Source organism: Aulonocara stuartgranti (genome assembly GCF_965226115.1).
Source record: "Aulonocara stuartgranti genome assembly, chromosome: 11".
In the NCBI taxonomy this organism is placed as follows: domain Eukaryota; kingdom Metazoa; phylum Chordata; class Actinopteri; order Cichliformes; family Cichlidae; genus Aulonocara; species Aulonocara stuartgranti.
Window position 1 is genome coordinate 12,609,495 of NC_138947.1, and position 15,121 is coordinate 12,624,615.

The 15,121-nt window shown below is 39.6% G+C and overlaps 1 protein-coding gene across 2 annotated transcripts; it reads left to right on the top strand.

Annotated features, from left to right (window-relative positions):
* Positions 1-527: 527 nt before the first annotated feature.
* Positions 528-10,188, top strand: flad1 (flavin adenine dinucleotide synthetase 1). 2 transcript variants are annotated; one of them, XM_082550351.1, is made up of 11 exons: positions 528-820; positions 2,170-2,262; positions 2,634-2,802; positions 3,317-3,694; positions 4,380-4,493; positions 4,824-5,037; positions 5,394-5,541; positions 5,915-6,013; positions 6,159-6,348; positions 8,383-8,456; positions 8,543-10,188. In XM_082550351.1, the coding sequence occupies exons 2-11, from the start codon at positions 2,255-2,257 to the stop codon at positions 8,676-8,678; spliced, it is 1,530 nt and encodes a 509-aa protein (XP_082406477.1). In that variant the 5' UTR covers positions 528-820; positions 2,170-2,254; the 3' UTR covers positions 8,679-10,188. The 2 variants fall into 2 exon arrangements, with proteins under 2 accessions (XP_082406477.1, XP_082406476.1); XM_082550350.1 differs by having other exon boundaries at positions 4,770-5,037; positions 8,543-10,184.
* The last annotated feature ends 4,933 nt before the right edge of the window (positions 10,189-15,121 follow it).

The following is a 15,121-nucleotide window of genomic DNA, read 5'->3' on the forward strand; positions in this document are numbered from 1 at the left end:
ATAAGATAAAATAGCTGTTATTACTCCTACATATGGGAAATGGGCATTATTACAGCAGCAAAGTAGACAGATAATAATAACTGGAACAATAATAAAACAATAGAATACTTTATTATTTTGTAGGTCATATGATCTGATAGAAAAACAACACATAAATCAAGCGTTGTACGCGCTCTCGTTAAGCGGACATAAAGGTACAAGGAGTTACGTTGAATGATCAGTGGTTAAATTGATTAATTTTTAATGAATTCAGACAGACAGAGTATATCTTAAACCGTCGATGTGTTTGAAGGCAGTAAAATGCTGTGCGCGAGAATCAATTCGTCTCTCACTTCGGTTTAATATTTCATCCACAAGCAGACAAAACTGTTAAATATATGCCAACATGCTCCACCCACAGGCGAAAAAGGTAATTATGAGTTTAATAACAGCATTTAGGTTTGGTGGAGTTCACTCCTCCAGTCAGCAGGGGCGCACGAGTGACAGTAATCTATTTTGAATCGGGCAAAGGAAGGAGTGATTCTCCGTCCTCTTCCGGGTGGTGGTGCAGCAGTAAAGTTATGTTACTAATCGTTTGGCTGACACTTGTTTTTAAAGTAGATAAGCGACATTTATTACTCCTCATTGACTGTACTGATTCCGCCACATCTTTAAATGACTTTAGTGTACATTACGTGCTGGTCGTTAAGATCCGCCTCCTGAAATATGATTGGCTATCGTAGTGTGGTTTTAAGGTCACGTCATACCTTGAGCGACAGCTCGAGCTGCAGCTGTACCAACCGGTGATAGGGAGCTTAGCACGGACATATACAGCTGAGGGGTAAGTTCCCTCGGTTTTAATGAGATTGGTTATCAAATAATAAATGTAACACCCGGACTTTTTCCTCACACTAAACATATTCGTCGAGAGATATCGACAGTAGAGACAAAATTGAATGTGCACATCTACTTAAATTGTACTTCTTTATTTTGGCATAAGTAACCTAGCGAGGAGACTTAGAGTTAGCTAAGAATTTACTTTCAGGTGTTACACACGCTCACACACTTGTGATATTTGCCTTGTGTTTCAGTTATTTTTTGGTATGGCCATAAATGAATATGTCTGAGTTCACTTTATTTTCTCCCCGTTAGATAACTTACAAATGTTACGCAATGCAAACTATGTAAGCAGGTGCAAGGCAGTTGTGTCAAAAAGCGAATACTAATGTTTCTACGTTTTTAATGTCTAATATGGTTTCTTGTGTTGGTTAATAGACTGTAGTCAACGGGATTTACGGAGGGGCTAAAATGAATTATTCCAATCTCTGCACTCTTTTCCAGATCTCTCTTGAAAAACTATTAAGAAAAAAACAAACAAACAAACAAACAAAAAACACCCAAAACACTTTTTACCTTATACTTTGTCACTTTGACTTGATATCGTCCATAAGACATGTGTTGGACAGATCATAGGCCAGCTAGTCATCTACAACAGTTTACCCCTAATCAATTCTTGGCAAATACCAGAAGTCACTGTTTGCTTTATCCTTCTGCAACTGTGACTCCCAGGCTGCTCTCCAAACCACATGCACAATGTGAAGCTTAACATACAAGACACCTAGAAGTATCATTAAATGCCTGCTTTGGATCTGTTAATCCCTTAACAGTGGATTTAAGTACCATTATTTCTCTTTTTAACACATTTGTGTAATATAGATGTTTTTGCTTTGTTATCACAGAGTTCTATTTTGTCAGCAGTTTGCTAGCGTTTCAAACACTGGATGGAAAACGTGTTTTTCATCTGCATCAAATGATTATCTACCTTAAAAGACACAAATTATTAAAACTATTAAAACAAACTGTCACCATCTTATTGTTAATGATGCACACAGGACTACTGCAATTTAGTTATATACAACTGAAAAACAGTTAATACACACATTTAAATAGAAATAAAACAGTTTCATTAGCAACCAGTGACTTTTAATCATTCAAGTGTTTTAAATACAACTCTTTTCTTATTTCAAGTTCAACCACTTAACTCCAATTTAAAGCCTTATCAAAAGACCTATATAAATAAATAGCCGATTTAAAAAAAAAAAAAAAAAAAGAGAGACAGTCAGTGTTAAGGAAATGCAGAAGAAATGCACAAATTATTCACATGTTAACAGTACACCCTTCCTCTTCCAGAGATACCTTCAGCTAAGGGACACACTATGACAGAGAAGAGGGTCTGAACAACAGCGAAGCCTTTTCTGATGTTCTGTGTGGATTCATGCTGATGTAAGAAACATTTCTTGTCACTGTAAATGCAGCAAAGTAATACAGATGCTATATTAAAATGCACAAATATCTGACAAATTACAGGGAGATCTTTAATATTTGACCTTAATATGGGGTGCATTTGTTTCCTCTGTTATGGTATTACAGAAATCACCGTTTGTAAGACATGCTGGCTTTTCCTTTAATTTGTGGCCCATCTGCATATTAACAGTTGAGCATACTGCACACTGCATTCCATATTGCATATGCTTACATACTATGCTAAAGAGGTCTTATTGACTCGATAGGTTTTTGACTTTGCTGAGTGTTGATAAACCTAGTATAAATTTGTAGTAAGAAGTACTCAATTAATTTGTTTCCATTGTTCCCAGCTTTTCTTTTCCGAAGCTGAGTAGAGCAGTGGTGCGTGTGAGGAGACTGGCAGCTCATCTCAGCAAGGCAACCATGTCAACAAACCTCCAGAGCAACAGTTCGTCTTCTGCAGCCAACGGGGATGCTCCTACTGCAGCCATTCTCATCATTGGAGATGAGATTCTTAAGGTGCTTTTGGTGTTGATAAAGTTTGTGCCTTGTGTGGCTTTTAAGCTATACGTGTGTGACAGCACCCAAATGAAAATCACTGGGAGTTTGTGCAATTGAGGAAATCAATATAAACTGGGTTTTTTGTAATAGAAGTAGGAGCTTGCATTGTGCAGTGTTTAACATATACCGTCATCTGCATCCCTATGTGTTTGGACCTCTATCCAGTCTCTGATGTGCATTTCATGACCTCAGGGGGAGAAAACTGCGATGGTTATGTTATGTGGCAGCTGTGGCTGTTTCTGAAATCACAAGCTTACTATTATTTTTTTTGACTTGACATGATCATGATTTAAACATGAAGTATTTGATTTTTGTCCAGTGTCACATCTCTCTGCCTGAAAATCAGCCTTCAGTCCTTGAATTTCATCAAGCAAGACCTTGGAGTTTCCTTTTCCTTTTTCTTTATTTTTTTGTGTTTCTTTCTTTTTTTTAAGGTTCTTGAATCTGATGTGCATGTGGGTGTCTCTTTCAGGGTCACACAGTGGATACCAACAGTGCCTTTCTAACTAAAGCGCTTAGGAAGCTTGGAGTGTCTGTGCAGCGCATAACAGTCATACCGGATGTGCAGGCAGTCATTGCCAAAGAGGTGGCCCTCCTTTCATCTCAGTATACGCACCTCATCACATCGGGGGGTATAGGTCCCACTCACGATGACGTCACCTTTGAGAGTGTTGCCATAGCATTCCACGAGGAGTTATATGCCAATCCAGACCTTAGCAAGCTGGTTGAAGAATTCTTCGGGGTTGGGGAGAAAAACAGTGCCGCTATGAAGCTGGCGATGGTGCCTCGCTCAGCAAAACTTAACTATGGAACTGACCCTCAGACTGGGCTAAAGCACCGCTACCCTCTGGTGAGTGAACTCGGTACAGAGGAATTTTTATAGAACACAAAGTTACTTCAAATATATCCAAGCTACATGGTGCTGTTCAACCCATAACCTTTCTTTAAGGTAAACAAAAGTGACGGTGTTTTCTTTAGAAGACAGATTGCAAACTAACTAGTTGCTGAAGGAGTGAAAATAGCTTCCTGCAGTGGTCAAAACAATAAATACTCTGAGCACACACAGACACCAGGCGTGAGAAGCATTCACACCTCTTACTCACAGGTCATTAAATTTGGACATTTTTCTCTTTAAGGTTAATATCTTTGGTGATTTATTAATGTGTTTCAAGTTGAGAAACATTAATGTACAGTATATTATTATTGAGAATTTACTATTGAGAATTTAAAATGAAACAATGAAGAACAGCCCTTAAAAAAAGTGCCCTGTCTCGGCAAAAGGTGGAGAAGGAGTTGGATACCATTCTCATGCTTGTTAGCTATAAATGGAACCCCAGACACCAGCCATTTATCTTAGCAAAAATAAATATCTGACATTTACAAAACTGTAAATCTGACCTCAATTATTAGCTGTCTCTGGGTTGCAGAGATGTGATTTAATTCCTGCATCATATTTCAATAGTTTCAACAATGATGACTCGAGTACCGCCCCACATCTTTTCTTATAATTTGATGTGTCTACCTTTTTCTCCCAGGTCAGTGTACGTAATGTGTACATCTTTCCCGGGATCCCATCTTTAATGGAGAAGGCCTTCAATGGGCTGGAGCATCTCTTTGCTGGTTCAGGGACCACCTTTCACACTCGCGAGGTAACTCCATAACCAAACCTGTTACTTCAAAATCCAGTCCAAGTCAGAATTAGTATACTTTTGTTTTTTTCTAATTAATTTTTATGTATTTATCTATTTTTTACTTTTTGTTTTTAATAGAGTTTAGTACTTCCTCTATATTTCTGATATTTCCTTGATACTTTTAATGTATTTTACCTTTTAGTTTACTTTTAGTTGAGTAAAATAAAGTTGATTTGAATGCAGTGTTTAAATAGTACAATTAAGTTTACCAGACATTAGCTTTTTTGTTTTTAGGTGTTTGTCGATGCAGATGAAACAGACATTGCACCTGTGCTGACCAAACTGCAGGCTGACTGGGGCCGAAAGGTGGCTCTTGGCTCCTACCCTGACTGGTTGAGCAACTATCACAGAGTTAGGCTGGTCCTGGACGCAGACAGCCAGCAGGAGGTGGACAAAGCCCGAATACAGCTGCTAGACAAGCTGCCCAAGGGGAGCGTGGTGCCCTTAGTCACAGACCCGGTGTCCATAGCCCCCGCTGAGGTGTACGGATTGGCCAACAGTGGTGAGTGTGCGGAGAGTAATGGAAGATGATTCTTAAATATGTGTCATCTTGATATAAAGTGAATACTGACTTGTGCATTTTACACAGGCATTGGGACCAATAAAGAAAGTTAAAATATTAAAGTAATTTAAGTCGTAAAGTCAGAGTGGATAATAAAAAAGAAGAATATAACTCTGTGAGACAGAATGGTGAATAGATTACAATAAAGCTTCAATAACTAAGCTATGACAAACTACTAGCAGCTTTTTTTCTTTTCTTTGGATTAGACGTAGAAATGTGGGCTCATTTCTAAGATGCCTCACAGCTTGACTGCATTAATTATGAACCATCCTCTTACTGTCGATTCCTTCCTACAGGTACAGAGCTGGGTGAGAAAGTCATGTCTGCACTGAAAACAATAGAGGCAGCACTCCATCAGTATTCAACAGAGCAAATCTGTGTTGGCTTTAACGGGGGCAAAGACTGCACAGCGCTGCTTCATCTCTACTATGCTGCACTGAAACGGTAACAGGAGGGGAGAAGACGAGATGAGACAATTAAAACATTTTTGTGGATTTTTTTAATCTGTGAGGGGGGAAAAAAAACAAATGACCTGAGAGATGAAAGATGAAAATGAAGATTCAAATTAAAAACATAATGATAGCATTAGCGCACAGTGGGGTGTGAGATCTCAGCAGGAAGTAAATGGAAAAAGAAAACTAGTTTGAGGGCAGCACTTAGAGAAAATCTTGGAGAAGACTGACTACTTTTTTGGACTTTTCATGACCTGTGCTGGACAGATTGTGAGATATGACAAATACTTATCTGATCTTTTTCTGTGCCAGCATTGCTTATCTTTTTAAAAAATGTCCCTTTTTTCTCTTCCTGTCACTCTCAGCCGATATCCAGATACTAAAGAAAAGGTGAAAGTCCTGTATATTCGTATTGTCTCTCCATTCCCAGAAATGGAGAGATTTCTACAGGACACAACAAAAAGGTGAGCTATCCACCATCTAGCTATCTATCCAGTTGATGTCATGTATTTTAATATATCCAGTCCAGGTCTTGTTTTGAAAAATGTGGCCTAACCCTGTCTGTGTGGCACCACTGTATCTCATTACTTGCCGTTGTATGTCCCAAAGATATAGCCTGGAGCTGTTCACTGTGGAGGGCAGTATTCGCCAGGCACTGAGCGAGGTGAAGGAACGAAGGCCAGAGCTAAAAGCTGTCCTGATGGGGACCAGGAGGAGCGACCCCTATTCACATACACTCACAGACATGTGTCCTACTGATCCTGGCTGGCCTGACTACATGAGAGTCAACCCCTTACTAGTGAGTGTCACACAGTATGCATGCCGTTATATTAGGACTGTATGCTGGCTCTACGTGGCGTGAGGCGGTATGACTCGCCTCGATCTGTTTTCCTTTACAATCGACTACCCCTAAATGTGCGTGGGGTTGTTAGAGCAACTTGGCCAAACATCCCGTAATGTCATTTGTACGTGACACAAACGCTACAACAAAGGTGGACATCAAAGCGATGGTATACTTGCTGCTCAGTCTGTGGCTTTTTGTCAGACTGGGACCAAGTAGGTACTAAAAAAGTACCTGATACCAGATACTATCACCGAGGCGACCCGAGTAAGTACTAATGGAAACTGCTATAAGATCATACCTCATGGTTTTCATTTTTAGCGCTTTTTCTGTTGCAGTGCTGTTTCTCTCTCTTTACTGAATTCATCTCTCTAGACTCAAATGAAGTCAAAGTACGTTCAAAATAAAGCTAAAAATACCCCAAAATACTTGAACAGAAAACAACATCATGCACAGATGGATTAAGACTTTTCTTCCATATTTACATGAAATACAACCATCTAGTAAAAAATGTGTATTTCCCAATTGGTTGGGAGTAGTTCCTGGAAGTTGCTTGTTACCAATTCCATCAAAAAACTCTCAACAATTGAATTTAATTACTTGCAGGTTGCCATGGTTCCATGTAGCTTTTTACCCCTTTAGCTGTAAAAGACTGATGGGTTATTGTCACAATGAATATGCAAGTTTGTGTTACTTGAGAAGGAGGTGACATGGGATTTTGAAATTGATACCATAGATGCAGCTACTAAAAATTTCAGAAGAGTTTGACTCCTTGATCTCAAGTTCAAGGTCAGAGGTCAAGTTTCCTGAAAATCTTTTGAATGTGATAATTTGATTTTGAAATTGAAGTCATAGGTGTATCTAATAGGAGGGATATCATTGGTAAGCCGCTAGTATTTTTCTTGTTTGTCTGCAGTACTTGCCAACCACGAGTTAAAGTAAAGGTGGAAGTAAAACTTGTTTTGTTGAAATGTACAACACAAATCGGAAATGGAGAAAATTCACCTTCAAAGGGAAAGTTGTGCCAACATTTTTCAAAAGGCCAGAGCTCAGTTTCTGGATCGTGTCAAACTTTTCATAGTTTCATTACAGCTCAGAGAGCAGCTGGACTGTATTTGTAGACAAGTACGTCACTGTATGACCACAGCAACATGGTAGTGATTAAAGCAGTCACGTGGAGGTTTTTGTCAAGTCATTGGAGAATACACATTTTTCCTAGCGACAGATGTCACTGACCGATGTGTAAACCCGCGTGATTCAGGCCTTAGCAGTCATTTTCCCAGTGACCACTCATAACCGGTCATTTTCCTTTCATGACCAGTGATTGTCAGATTGTAGGGTCGGGTAGTTATTATTCACTTATTCATTTGACACCACATTGTCACCATGATTGACACATGTCTAAAACAGCAGGTGTAAAATAATGTGTCTGCAAAACCTCATGACCTGGGAAAGCTTCACTTGTTATCCTTGATGTTATTTGTCATCTTGATAAAAATTTCTGAATAATGCTTTATTCGTAAAGCTTTAAACGACTATTTTTCCTAAATAAACTCACACATAATGTGAGTGCACCAGTACATTAAAAGGCTTTCTAATGCAACACCAACGCAGAGTGAGGGATGCATGTTAACATTTCAACATGAAAGGGTCACAAAAGTGAAATCATTGCAGTGCTTTTTGCTGAATAGCTGTAGCAAGCTCACGTCTTGTTCTTCTGTTTAGTCTGGCTGAAGAATGGATGTGCATAAGCGACATGGCAGTCGCCTGCTTTATTTGATTTTATTGTTAATGCTAGTACTGTGTCAGCTGCTGTGATGGAGCACATAGAAGCACAGGTACATTTAGCAGTTGACCTCAATTCAAGATAATTTATGTAGTGCTTCATCTCATGAGTATATCTAAAAGGACTCCACAGAGGATGAGTTATTATAGCTTGAACAAAGGGAGTCAGTTGCAAACCAATTACATTTGTTTTCTAACACTCTCCAGGACTGGACATATCACGACATCTGGGCATTCTTGAGGACATTATACGTGCCCTACTGTATTCTCTATGATAAAGGGTAAGGATGTGTTAGTTGTCTTTATTCAGGTGTACACAGCTTAAAAAGCAGATCTTTAGGTCTAAAATATCTCTGTTGAAATGTAGGTACACTTCACTCGGCAGTATGGACAACACCTGTCGAAACGAGGCACTGAAGATGGTGGATGCCAGGGGGGTGACACGATACAAACCAGCCTACCTCTTGGAGAATGAAGAAGAGGAGCGAAACTCCCGCGCTTGAAACAATCTGTGCTCGTCTTACTTAAGCTGTTCTTCGTGGAGCCATTATTTTTTCTTTTTAAGGATGTCTGCTAACCATCCACCCTCATTTAATTCATAAGAAGGACCTTTTCAAAAATACCATGTCTGACTGCAGAATGAGATCACAGAGAAAATGTGTGTTGCTTGTGTACATGAGTCTAAAGTAATGGCTCTCTGTGCTGTTGAATAAAACATCACTCCTTTTTTTTTTTTCTTCTATTGTCATGTTACTTTAAGAGGGCTCTCACATACAAATGGGAATCTGCAGGGCATTCAATATAGCTCTTCACTTAACTTATTCATGCCTCCCTTTGTCTTATCTCTAAATCCAATAACAACACTCCACCAGGAAGATGGGCTCCATCAAAATGTATTTGTAAATAATGTAAAAAGGGTTTTCTCATCGTGGAGAGAACACCAGATTTGAGAAACTCCCTGATGAAGGCCACCCAGCAGGCTCTCGTTTGCTAATCCGTGTCTCCGACTGAATACCCAGAATTGCAGGCTGCAGCATGTTTAGCTGAGCATCTCCCCACCACACACCCGCTCGCTGTAGTTCTCTTTGAAGCCCTCACGGGCGCGTTGTTCTCACGTTTTCTATTTAGTGCCCGTGATTATAATAAATTACCTTCTCCGTTTCCAGACATGATTGAATCCAGGCTCATCGATCTGCGCTCTCCCTCTCCCCGCCTGGAGATTAGTCAACACCGCGCAGCGTGGATCAATACCGGCCGATCTAATAAAGCGGGTCGCTTACGAGGCCACCGCGGGGCTGCACACACTGTTACACCAGCAATTACCACTTCTAGGCCGTCCCTCATACACCCCCTCCTAACATATCTGTCCTGGCTTCACGGCTTGCTTGATTTATTAATAATAACAGTAATAAAAGAGGCAATGAACAGCGGCTTTATAATCACAGCACCGATGTAATGGTGTGTGTTTTGGTGGTGCGGTAAACACACCGGGACATTGTCTGGAATGATGTTTTTGGGGTAGAAAATTAAGTTACAGTCTGTGTTAGGCCACTTCTAACTATAGCTGTATATGCAGCTTATATAATGTGAGGGGTTTACTTTTAAATAGGTCTAATTTGTGCTTTTATTTATTTAAACTTCTCCTGTGTGCTTGTAGCACATATCCACCTTACTTTTAGGTTGAATCCTTAATTATGCATGTAAAAATGTATATAAATCCTTGTACATCTCATACTTTTATACATTAATGGCAACAATTGTATATAATAATTCGTTTTGAATGTATCTTGTGTAACTTATTTACTTGCATATCTGTATTTCATATTTCTATCGGCTTCTTTTTTTTTTCTTTTTTTAAAAAAATCATTTTATTTTGATTAATTCTTGCTGTGTGTTAGGAGGAAACAATATCTGGATCTGGTGTATATCCTGTAAATATTGTAGAAGTTACAATAACGTTGTCTTTATCTTTGGTTAAAGATAAAATACAGTGCAATTAAACACATCTAACCAGTGGTTTCCAGGCATTTGGTTTTCTGACCTCATTTACAAAAGAAGCTGTTGCCTCTTGCCACATTTCTGTAATTTTCCCATAAACATCTTAGTAAAATCATTTGTTAACCTTGTAAAGGCTCAAAGCGCAAAGTCTTCCTAATAAAAGAATTAATTAAAAAAATGAGCGATCACAAGGATGCATGGAACAAAAATAGCTCTTTATATTGTAAGGTAAAACCCTACAAAATTGCAAAGATACCCCAACAACCACACAACCCTCTATGAACAAGCACTTGGTGACTGCTGGAAGGGAAGTGTGGCAGAGCCATTGTTCTTTCCACTCTCATTAATCACCCCACAATCCCTCAGATTAGGTTTGTGACCCTAAGAGGGGTCCCTGAACGTTAGGAAGGCAGCCGCTTGAACTGCTAAGTAGTTTACTATATAAATTCTGAATACAGGACTTCGATTGAAGACTTCCAGTTAAGCAGAAAATCAAAGTTCTTCCACCACACGGGCAATAATATAAAATGAACTTGTGTTTTTCCAAAGTTTATCACTGCTGTACTTTTTCCTCCACTGGTTCATATTTCATTCTCATTCTTTTTCAGCTGTCATGTTTGTTTTGGCTGCATCAATCCACCACTGTAGCCAAACCAGTTTCTTACTCAATTCCTTTCTTGTGTATTATGACTCTGAATTCTTGCTCAGTCTTTCTTATGAATTTCAAAATGATGTTTTGATTTTGGCCCAGAAGCCTGAGTCAGAAAAACCTCTTGGGTTACACAGTGAGAGGATATGCATATTGACTACAAGGGACCTAAAAACATATTGGAGTGAAATACTTTTTTTCCTCTTCCTTTTTGTGGTCCTTAACTGCATATTTATAAATATCTTATTTTGTACTTCACAATACTCTTCCAGGAACGGGGTTTATCTGAAAGCCAGAAAACTTCAAATAAAATAATCCTGACGTTCTGATAAAGCAACTTTTCTGCCATTTGAGACAAAGGGGAACAAGTAGGAATATAAAGTGGTTTTCTTCCCACCCTCTCCCCTGTGCACATTTAAACTTAATTGGTCCTCCAAAGACAGGTTTTAGGGTGGGTGGGGTAGAAGTATGATCAGAGCAGCCGCTTAAGGTGATGCGAGGATAAGAAGCTAATCTTGCTGCTCGCTCAGTACACTCCAGTGTTTCTCTCCATATCCCCCAGGTGGGACTGACTTATAAGAGGATCCACACAGCTAACAGTGTGTGTGATATGGACTCAGCATGACTTAAAATGACACTTAATGTGACTTTGTACAAAACATGTGGCAAGCTTTGATATCGGAGTGAACTATCCATCTGATGCTCAGGTGACTGTGATGCTTTTCTCTAAAGGAATATGTTCTTAATCCAATTCCTCAGCAGCTCCTGCAGTGTAAAACGAGACTTGAAGCACCATGAGACAGCAATTCAGGCGATGTCCTAGGAGGGATGCTTAACACAGAGGATGAATAGACAGACCGTTGTCAGAAAGCATCAGGAGAGAAGGGAGACCTTTGAGTCTATGCAAATTACCAGCCCATCTGCATGTAAAGCCAACCGACCAGAACACGGGAAATAGGATGTTCAGTATCAAAGTGTCACACATTAAAAGTGGATGAAAGTAAGTGAGAAAGAAAGGAAGGGAGGGACTGGGAGCGAGAAAGAGGAGGGAGGCGGCTTTGCTTGCTGCCATGTGAAGTGTGACTGACTTAGCTCATTTGTGCTTGGTTTTGGTATGTTCAAATAAAAGGCAGTTTCATAATCCTAAGTTTGTCACAGCTTCCAGACCAGTACACAGAACCAAGACCCCCTGCTCATATCCACACACACACACACACACACACACGGGATGCATTCAGAAATGCTTTTCATAAGGCGGACTCGCTTTAATGTAAAGAATCAGGGTCTGTGAAGCTTCAGCCAGCACACTGAAAACTGATGAGAAAGATTCTGCTCAGCTCAAGCCGACTGGAGCTCATTTGCACTCAACAGCAATAACTTAAACACGATGTGGGCCGGTAGAAAGATGAGAGATGTTTAGCACTAGAAAGTCCGAGCCGATGTCAGACGATTCCTGCTTTTGAACTGGATTTGAAAGATTATGAAAACATTTTATGTGTTTTCTAAGCCCAATTTAATGTATCATTTCATATCCCTAATCAGGCAGCAAAACAAAATTCAGCCGTGTTTACCTCATTCAGCTGATATCTTCTTCAGCTTCTAGTATCAAAAACTGAAATGTGTGCAAATTATGTGCAAATTAATGGAGGAGAATGATAATAGGCAACCATACTCTGATTTACAGTCATGTGGCGAGATAAGTACCTCCAACTGAAACAGATTTTTTCAACATATTTGAGCAAGCAAGCACCTGTTCCTCTTTCCTCATAGATAAAAATGCTACACACAGAAACAAATTACATGTCATGTGCAATCATAGTAACAGGTAGATTCTGTCATATTTAACCTGTCTCTGACCCAAGGTATGGACGGTGTTATTTGCTTCAGATATAAAGAGCTCTCTAATATCTATGGATGTCAAAAAATCCTGCAAGGCACTGGGAAATATCTCCAAATGATCTGAATAAAATCATTCTACCTGTAACAAAAATTTGTGTCTCAAGTGGTGTAGATATTAAATCACTGCCAGTTTGTCCAGAACTGGCCACCTTATCAAATTCTGAACAGAATTTGAAACAGTCTCAGAGAACCCCAGAATGATCTGCAGCCAACTCATGCCACTGTTGGTATTATCAGCCACAGGTTTATGACCCCAACCCCCCAAAATATAAACAGAAACAGGTGCGGTGGTTAGTGCAGTTGCTGTTGCCTCACAACAAGAAGGCCTGGGGTCTTTCTATGTGGCTGGAATGTTCTCCTCATGTCTGCATGGGTTATCTCTGTGTATTCCAGTAACCCTAACCCCTTCTACAGCCCAAAGACATGCAGTCGATTGCGTTAGATCAGTTCCCCAAACTCAGTCCACGAGGGCCCGTGTCCCTGCAGGTTTTAGATGTGTCCTTGATCCATCACAGCTGATTTAAATGGATAAATAACCGCCTTTAAGTTCTCCAGAGGTCTGGTAATGAACTAATCATGTGATTCAGGTGTGTTGACCCAGGGTGAGATCTAAAACGTGCAGGGACACCGGCCCTCGTGGACTGGGATTGGGGACCCCTGCGTTAGATTAACAGGTGATTCTGAATTGTGCATAGGTGTGAATGGTTATCTGACTCATAGCCCTGCGACAGGCTGGTGAACTGTCCAGAGTGTAAAACAGCTCTTGCTCTATGGCAGCCCTACTCAGAGTCGTGGTGGGGGGACAATAAGTGGAGGAAGATGGATGGATGGATAAACTGGTGGATGCGTGTCTTTGCTCTATCTTCCTTCCCTTAACCCCAACTGGTCACCGAGCCTGGTTCTGTCTGAGGTTTATTCCTGTTAAAAGGGAGTTTTTCTTTTCCATTGTCGCCAAAGTGCTTGCTCACGGGGGAGGGGGTCCTCTGATTGTTGGCGCTTTCTCTGTATTATTGTAGGACTTTATCTTAGAGTATAAGGAGCCAGGAGGCAACTGTTGTTGTGATTTGGCGTCATACTAAATAAAAACGTTTAACTGAACTGAAAAATTGAATGAATAAACATTTTAATGGGCTAAACATTGGCTCAACTAGGATTTCTGCATCATATCAAGAAAGTTCCTGGGGGCTGTTTGAACCACAAGTAGATGTTTCAAACTTGTACACAATTAGAAAACACACCCAGAAATGTCTTACAAAGAAGAAATCTGATGTTATGTTCTCACTATTGTGAAAGTGGAGTTTTTAATGACACAGTGTTGTAAAGGTTTTGGAACAGGGCACTACACGCAAAAATAAAGATGGTCAAAGATTTCAGCAAGCCCACTTACTGTGGGGCCTTCAAGCCTGCAAGGATGTGCTTGCTTTTTCTATTAAAAGAAATTAAAAGATTAAAAAATAATACAAAAATGAACCCATAAGAACTCAGAAATAGAGAACAGAAGGTTCACCCTGAACACATTTCAGACCTCTAAACAAATTGTGGTGTTTTTTTCACATTTCTTTTGTCAACAAAATGCACAAAACAAAAAATAATTGAGACTGCTTTATGATGGCAGTGCTGCTGCTGTAGCAGTACAAACCTGAGTCTTATGTAGGGAACTTTATCCTCAGCTTTGTGTTGTCAGTGATGATAGTAGGATCTGACTGTGATTGTCTGTCTCAATGGGACACCTTGTTTCCTTTTCCCAGTATGCTCAATTTACTGGCATTTGGCACAGACCCATGTGAAGCGAGAGAGTGATCGCTGTTAATGTGACTTTCAGATTTTTGTATAAATTTGTCTGTTCCTTCTGTAAACTGAGCATGTCTGCTGTGACACTCCAGGGGAGTATCAAGATTGTTGCATAACAAATTTTTTATAATTATTGAATGGATTTGACATTTTTTATGATTTAAATTGAATGATAAAACTACAAGTTAAAAAAAAAGATAAACAGCTAAATTAATTGAGCAGATCAATACAGTTTTTTCTTATTCCGACAGAGACGCCATATCCTCCCGAGAACAGAGGAAACAAGCATCTTTCAGTTTAACTTTTTTTGTGATGTCCTGCTTATTTGGAGCTCAAACAGGCCACACAAACGCATGAGATTTCATTGGAAAGGCCAGGACGTCCTCTTTTGGACTTATTAGGGTAGCTCAAGTAAATCAAAAGATATAGACCAAAAACAAGTGTCCATTTAGCTATTTTGTTGCTAAAACCCTGATGTGACAAATAAGTCAATGAATAAATGGGGTCAGAAAAGTCTAACTATAATATCAGACACGTTTTAATGCATTAGAAATGTTCAATGACCTGAAAGGTACCTTTAGTAATGACAGTTAAAAAACAAACAATCTT